At 46.1% G+C, this 8068-nt stretch overlaps 1 protein-coding gene across 1 annotated transcript; it reads right to left on the bottom strand.

The window, feature by feature from the left end:
• Nucleotides 1-622: 622 nt before the first annotated feature.
• LOC123398172 lies at nucleotides 623-5322 on the bottom strand. Its single transcript, XM_045092669.1, has 13 exons — nucleotides 5179-5322; nucleotides 4988-5089; nucleotides 4758-4891; nucleotides 4395-4670; nucleotides 4080-4222; nucleotides 3706-3752; nucleotides 2989-3072; nucleotides 2760-2888; nucleotides 2551-2675; nucleotides 2206-2475; nucleotides 1942-2075; nucleotides 1713-1790; nucleotides 623-1092 (listed from the first exon to the last, which is right to left on the bottom strand). The coding sequence occupies exons 1-13, from the start codon at nucleotides 5303-5305 to the stop codon at nucleotides 891-893; spliced, it is 1851 nt and encodes a 616-aa protein (XP_044948604.1). The 5' UTR covers nucleotides 5306-5322; the 3' UTR covers nucleotides 623-890.
• Nucleotides 5323-8068: the final 2746 nt, after the last annotated feature.

Genomic DNA, 8068 nt, shown 5'->3' on the forward strand with positions numbered 1-8068 from the left:
CTACATACAGCTCATGAAAAGATGATGGTGGGCAGTCTCTTAATAACTACCGCAATAACAACATAGCACATTATGAGGAAAACCCCTTTTAACGAGACGATCCGCTGTGCAGTGCGATGTAGCGGATCGAGTGGGAGGGCGTCGCGGACATTGCGCCATACTTGAAAAACACTCAAATCTAAGGTCTGACAACACGGGCATCCTTGGGTTGGCAAAGGCATGCAGAGGCTTCTTCGGCCAACCCAAGGATCTGCAGAGGCTAAATTTCATGTTTTGAGTTTATACAAAGCCCCGAAGAAGCCTCTGCATGCCTCTGCCAACCCAAGCCTCCGCAGTGTACTAGTATGGCCTGCCCAAGAGGCGGATGCTAGAGGAAAAAAGCCCGAGAAAAAGGAAAAAAGGAAGATCAACGGCAATGCCATTGTTTATCTCCCGATGTTACATGAAGAAGGGAAAGTGAAATAGGTGGGAAAATAAGAGAGGAAGAAACATGGGACCGACAGGTTGCTGATGCACTCTTTGGTAAGAGTTGTGCAAAACGACGGCTTCGCAGATACAAAGGGCATCAACCCACCTTATAGTGATGTTTCTGTAGTTCATGTCCTTAGAGCACACGACCAAATATGAAAGGACATATTTGTGTTGAACCACGGTCATCATCCTGAAAGGTCTTTTCTTTTATACAAATTTTGTTGCCCTAGGCAACACATGGACCGTTAGGTAGGTACACACCCAAGAACTCACTAAGAACAGACTAATATTACGACAACCAAGAACAAGAGATTGTTGCAGCAGCTTCTAAACAGTGCACAACACAGGCGCATAAAAAGGTCACTTCGTTCTATAGTGTTCCCCAACCCAAACAGCTGCATTGAATACAGTGAGAGATATCACCACCTCTTGGTCACAGGAACCCAGCACTCGAGTACAAGGTTACCATATCTCTTTCCATTTATGTATCCATATCTGAACTCCTCCCCAGGTGGGATTTCAATGTCTGGCTCATCCCTGGGTGCATTGTTATCCCAATCATTAGGATAGGTCCAAGATGGATCGTCAGGATCGCGCCAACATGGCATCGGCACAGGCCACCTGCAGCAGTTCAATGTAAATATCACTTCCGTTCCGAATTACTCCCTCTATATACTAATGTAAGACGTTTTTTGCAAAAACGTCTTATATTACTGTAGAAATGTCTTGTATTAGTGTACAGAAGTAGTACAACACAATTTGGATGTTTCAAGATGGACTATGTACTAACTGAAATGAGTGAACAAAACACAATAAAACGCATCTACTCCCTCCGTCAGGAATTACTTGTCGCCAAAATGAAAAGAAATAAATGTATTTAGTTTTTGGCGACAAGTAATTCCAGACAGAGGGAGTATATACAATTATACATCCGATTCGGAAAAAGGTACAAATATCCGTTTCCAAATATCAAGGTCTAGAATAGCAAATCATTATAGCAAACCATTATCACTAGATTCATCCTGAAATATATGTTTATATTTATATATTTAGTATTGTAAATCATCATATATTTTGCTATAAGGTTGGTCAAACATAGATAAGGTTTGACTTTTTAAAAAACTAATACACTTTATATTTTAGGAATGGGGGAAGTAATTAGGAACGGAGGGAGTACTACTTTATATCCCAAACTATTCATTGTAACTAATTTGATAGGAGTGTGCCTCGGGATGCCTTACCTGTTTAACTGATCTCTGCCATCCCCATCCATTTTCCAGAAAGAGGAATCACTGTCCTTAGCAACCTCACCTGCATCACTGTCAAAAACACCAGCAAATACATTTATTTATATCACTCAATACTATGCCTGGCTGACCTCGCTTCAGCAAGCTTCTCAATCAAGATATTCGTTTCAACAACATATCAGATAAACACTTCAATACCCTCAAAACGAAATTTTAGAAATACCTCTTTTCCTTGAAATACGCCAGGATGTTGCCAATCTCATTCCATAGCAGGAAAGGGGTGCCTATTTTCTCTGAGTAGAAGTTCATGCCAATAACCTCTCCACGCATATTAAAAAGGGGTCCTCCAATCCCAGCCTGGTAAGGTGGCATAAACATATTCTCAGTTTTAATCCAAACAGATATCATGGTAATCAACTAAATTTGATGCGACGACTAGCTTCTACCATGTAAAAAGTAGGCAACAAACAGCAACAGCGGTACCGACCTTACTGATTTTACATGTGGAGCGTAAAATGAACTTGCAATCAAGCCTGCCCGACCAGGAAACCAGACGCCCACTTGTAGCCATTATCGTGCCTGTTCTGAAGCAACGCCCTGCAGCTGCTACTTGGGAAATACCAACACAATCAACCTGAATCTTTGCTGGTCGGACAACACGGCAATCCTTGACACTGACTAGGGCGACATTGTAATGTAGACTGTAATGCTCTAAGTTCCCTTTTCGGACATGTTTGTTTGGAAGCAATACTTCAATCTGCAAATTATACAATGAGACTTCAGAAATTTTCAACAATCAACAGAAATCAATCATAGAGTGAGGAGCGCAAACCCTCGAGTTTTCAACAATCTTGTTTTGATCACCAATATCTCTAACCAGGCTCGCTGATGTCAGAATGACTGTTGAACCGTTCCATCGAATAAAAAAACCGGTGCATGCGGAAACCATTTTTTTACCTGCATTGCCATGATTTTGATTATCAACAGGCAGTGAACAAATACAAACATATACCAGTAAATGGCACATTGGTGTAAAATTACCATTGAAGGAAGCAAGTGCAACAACAATGCGATTTATGTCAGAAGCATTTTTCCCAAGTTCCCTCCAGACACCTTCACCCCATAAGTCGCCAAAGGTGTCTTCAAAAGTATTCACCAAAACCAAGCCATCTGGTGTTAGATATAAGGTGGCATAGGTGTTAGTGGCACAGCAGAGCTGTAAAAAGGCATGATGCATAAAAAGTCAGCAAATCTAGAAGCGCTGACTCACCGTCCAGCATAGTTACTGGTAGCTTGGGGTAACCCATCTTGTCAAGATCCCCAAACACACTATGCTTGAGACCAACTCTATAAACTGGCGCAAAAAGGAGAAGGTCAAGTGATAGTAACACCAGTACGAAATACAACAAGTAAATTCACATAAAATTCTGTGCATAGTGATCAGCACATAAAATTAATTAATTAGATTATGATGACAAACTGAGCAACATTTCAGGTTACAAGCTAGAACGGTAGAGTGTACCGAAGAACAGAGTGTGAAAAGGCTAACTGATTAGCACTAACACTATGAAAGTACATGTAAAAAGGCCAAACTAGTTGTGACGGTTACTGAGTAGAAAAGCAATAGTTGAACTTGCACTTCTGATGAAGACCATACAAATAGATGCTAAAAAAAACTACTACAGGAAACGACATCCTCCAAGCTTCATCTTAAAGCAGGGGAGTGCCAGACCCTGAAATTCGCTGAAGTCACTCCATGGAGGTACCAACATTTTGCGAGCACAAGGGTTTGAGCCTGAGCGTGTGGCGACCTCCTTGACATGATAGTGCGGGACTACGAAGTAAATAATAGCTCGCTTCTCAAGACTAAAACGTGTTAGATACATCCGTAGCTAAATCTGAGTCAACTAATTTGGGATGGAGGGAGTACAACAATTTGCACAATACCACAACGTTTAGATGTCTCAAAGAGTGGCTGTGTGCTCACCGTCCTGATAGCGGTTGAACATCTCATGTGTGGGTCCTTCTCCAAGCCTGCCCAAGAAAATCAATGTGACTTCTAACCCAGCAGCAAAATGGATCAAACATGTGCATTGAAACGCAACATGGTACCAAAGAACTAAATGGTAGAGTCATATGCATGCCACAGGATAAACTAAAGACGATATTTCACAAAAACATAGAGCTTTGAGTAAATGCCAAAGAATAACCAGAATAGGGAAACGTCATAATTCCTTCTAGCGTGCACATTTCCTTTCAATTCAACAGAGGAACAAGAAATGTGACTAATCCAGTACTGCAAGGGCAACTGTGCTACATGCCCATTGACAGAAATATATTTCTGATGGTGGAAAACCTTACCTGTTCTCTAGGGGAATCTCAAAGTTATACACCTGCTTGAGCATTACACCCCATGGTAGAAAAAAAGCTCTGTCCTTAACCAGAAAAAGGTTCATGCCGACAAAGTTTCCATCAAAAGAAAAAAGTGGCCCACCTTCCCAATCCTAACACAAAGAACAGGTGACAGACAACAAAGGTTACATTTGAACAAAATGAAGTGATATTGAACAAGAACTAAATAGGAAAAAAAAGCTTCTTTTTTTATTGCCTCCAAGATACAGTTTAGCGCATAGAACAGAAACAGATTAAAATGCTCATATCGTAGTGCAAGTGTACCTTCGTTATTTTAGCCACAGACAACACAGTATCTTCATTATATTCAGAACAACTTACGTCACCAGCCAGTATCACACTTTTTGCCATTAGTTCACCAGAGGTGCCACGCCCTAGAACTACCACCTTACCATAAGGCAGAAACCCCTCAGCATGCTCAATAAGTCCAACATTAACATCAAGGAAGGCCTTGACCTTGACAACAGAAAAGTGGTCATCTACATCATCGGTGTCTAAGAAACCCTGGTAAATTTCACTGCCCACATGGCGCACCTCAATCTGCAATTATAGGAAAAGAAAATAGCACACAATGGTCACAATCATCTTAAGCAAACATATTATTAAGGGATGATTGGCAGCACGAACCTTTACTGTGTCATGCTTCTTTTTGGATCTTGCAGTGTTGTAAACTAGAGCCAATTTTGGTGAGGTCACAAACTTTGTAACATATCCTTCACGCTCTATAGCTATGCCTGAGCATGCAAATAACAGTGTGTCCCCTACAGAAGATTGTAATATAAATCATTTGTAAGTGGTGATGTTTGTTGGAAAAACATTTCTATAGATTACTTGGAAATAAAGAAGTGTGTAATCACCACTGCACACAGCAAGTGAGGCAACACTTTTCGACATATTTGATTTAACTTCAACACTGAGCTCAGTCCAGACATCCTGATTCAAGTGCCTATGCAAGTCACCTGGTTAAAGAAGAATCATACGGCAGAAATGTGAGTGCTCAAATAAAGAAGTGAAAACCACATGCTGAAAAGAAGATGAACCGGCAGACCTGAGATCTGGATTGTGCCTCCTGATCTTATGAGAGGCTCTTCTGAGATAGTCGCCGCCCTCTTAGCTTTTCTGTTCCCATGCGAGCTTTTTGTGAGATCAACACCACCCCTCTTAATTTTCAGCATCTTCTCCAGGACTGAAGCAGAAAATTTTCTTTTTGAAAAGGGCAAAATGCAGGGTCATAAACAATAATAAAGCAATATTGAAAAACTATCACAGACCAAGTAATCAGATAGACACTAGTGTCAGTCTTATGTCGAGGCACAGAATGAGAAAGAAAGAGAGAGAGGGTGTAGATTGTAGAAGACCCAAGGCTATGCAAACAACGGTGCCCAATGAAGATATAAGGGCATAGTTGTTAATATGGCACAACAAAACAAAGCCCGGTAAAATTCATAAGGGATACCATGCATGGAACTCGGTATAATCTGAAATTGCACATGAATAATACAGTGTGCTGCTATGCTATGCTTGTCGTGCTACTTGTCTCAGATAGCAATCCTAGAAATCATGCGATTCTCTGAGTGGATATGTAGGCAAACGCGGTATGCAACCAATCAAGCTATACTGTTGAGAGAGAGAAATCGATCCGCTAGAGCAGATGTAGCCAGCTTTCCAATGAAGTAAATTGACACATGTTGCCGCGCTTGGTTTACCAAGAAGAAACACCGTCTTCACTAAAAGAGAAGTGGGATCTCGACGTCCCCTGCCCTATGCCGCCACAAAAACTATCTTTCCGATCTAAGGAGTAGCAGAGTTTAAGATGTCTGACCTGGTGTGGAGTCTTGGCAGGCCAAGGGTGGCGCACTCGCGCGGCAACCGTAGCAGTATCACCCAGCCGTCGCTCGCCAAGAGAAGGGGCAAGGGAGGGAGATGGAACGAGGCCGCCGACGCCGACCCCAGGAGCCAAGGGGGAAGGGTACTTCGTCTTGGTGCAACCGTGCCCTAGTCCATCTGCCCTTGGATTATGGCCGGGCAGGCGCGCTCGGTCTCGTGCAAACCTGACCTGGGTCAGCCCGGCACGGCACCTCCAGGACTGGGTTATACGGGTCTGCCACGGCACGACTAGTCACGCTAAGAGCATCTTTAATAAAACCCTCAAACCCTTAAATCTAAAATCAGTTTTAAGGATTGAGAATTGCTCATTTTCGACACTTTTAAGGGTTGTCCGTCATAAGGGTTGGATTTGAGGGTTCTAGTCTTTGCCCCAACCCCAACCCTTAAAACTGTCATTTGGCATTGCATAATTTTCACTAGAAAAACATAATAAACCCGATGGTTGGAGGCACCTGAAATAAGATTAAACATATCAAAGCATACAATATGTTCAAAAACCAATATTTTATCACACTAAAAATAAACATAACGTGAGAAGCATACAGTATGCAAAAATATGCAAAGCGTGAGATTGATAACTGCTGTTCGAATAGTGCTAATCGGATATTACACCTAATGCAAAAATCGGAATACAGCCAGGACCGCGCGCGCCGGCTGCTGGCGCTCGCGCGCTGCTGCTGCTGCGGCGCCGCCGCGACGAGCTCCTTCTGCAGCAGGGAGAGAGAAGGGGAGGGGACCTTGTGGGTGAAGGCGGCGGAGGTGGCCTTGGCGGCGGCGGAGCTGAAGGCCATGGCGACGGCGGTCAAGGCGGGCGGGGCGGCTGGCGCGGCGGCCGGGGCGGGCGCGGGGGCGGGCGCAGCGGGCGTGGCGGCGGCCGGGGCGGGCGCGGGGGCGGGGCGGCTGGCGCGGCGGCCGGGGCGGGCACGGGGGCGGGGCGGCTGGCGCGGCGGCCGGGGCGGGCGGGGCGGGCGCGGGGACGCGACGGCCGGGGCGCGGAGGGAGCGCGGGGGGAGGCGAGGCGGCGGCGGCCGAGGCAACTTCCTCGCGCGCGGGGGGAACCAACTGCCTCCCGCGCGAGGTGGGAAGTGGAGTGCGGGTTGGGGGCAATTTTCTCTCCCAAACCCTCACTTCTACAGGCTGGGAAAGGGTTCGAGGGTTGGACCTCTAATTTTTTTTACGGGTTTAAGGGTTTAAGGGTTCTAGTTTACGTCGTTTTTTTCGATGAAAACTGTAAAAAGCGGTTATTTTTGAGGGTTTGAGGGTTTGATGGCTCTACTAGAGATGCTCTAACTATACCGGCACGCCTGCTGCCTTTTTAGACACGACAGTACTATCTCTCCTCTCTCCCTAATAATAAAGCAAATACAGCTTCTGGTCGTCAGTCGTCGGCAGTTTTGCACAAAAAACCCTCCGCTTTTGGGTATTCAACCCGCCGTCCAGATTTAAGTGAAGTAGTAAAACGTTTCAGTTTTATTAAAAAGAAAAACACCCCCAGCTCACCTTATCCACCTCGTCCTCCACCGCGGGATCCTCTCTCTGGCGATCCGCCGCGCCGCCCCTTGCCGTCGGCGTCCACGCCGCAGGAACAAAGGAATAGAAGGCGTCGTTGCGCCTCTTGCCGTCAGCGTCCCGCCGCAGCAGCCAAGCAAATGGCGAGGCGACACGGACGGCCTCCTCCATCCCAGTCCGTGTCCAACACATCTCGATTTGGATGGCGACGGGCCGGTGACGGGCGAGGAGGCGATGGGCCGGCGACTGCTCGGCGACGGCGCGCGGAGGCGACGGGCCGGAGACGGGCCGGCGACGCACATATGGCCCAAGACGGCGACGTTGAGAAGGCCAGCACCGGCCACTGCCGGCGCAACCTTTTAACAGCGAAGGCGGCGTGGAAGGCGCGGGTCTCTGCCCGCGCGATCATCCATTAGATCGGGGAGCGGCGGCATGCTTCATTCCGGCCGTCGTCCCGGAGGACGACGTCGTTCTTGCCGTGGCGAGCACGCACTGCGGTGGCCATGGTGAGCACGCACGGCGGCCGGCGTCAACAACTTAAG

This window comes from Hordeum vulgare, chromosome 5H (genome assembly GCF_904849725.1).
Source record: "Hordeum vulgare subsp. vulgare chromosome 5H, MorexV3_pseudomolecules_assembly, whole genome shotgun sequence".
NCBI lineage: Eukaryota > Viridiplantae > Streptophyta > Magnoliopsida > Poales > Poaceae > Hordeum > Hordeum vulgare.

Coding starts and splice junctions, on each gene's coding strand:
- LOC123398172 (XM_045092669.1), bottom strand. CDS start 5,305: ATGCTGAAAATTAAGAGGGGTGGTGTTGATCTCACAAAAAGCTCGCAT. Junction 4,892..4,987: donor CTCACTTGCTGTGTGCAGTG/GTGATTACACAC, acceptor AATCTTCTGTAG/GGGACACACTGTTATTTGCA. Junction 2,676..2,759: donor TGCACTTGCTTCCTTCAATG/GTAATTTTACAC, acceptor ATGGCAATGCAG/GTAAAAAAATGGTTTCCGCA.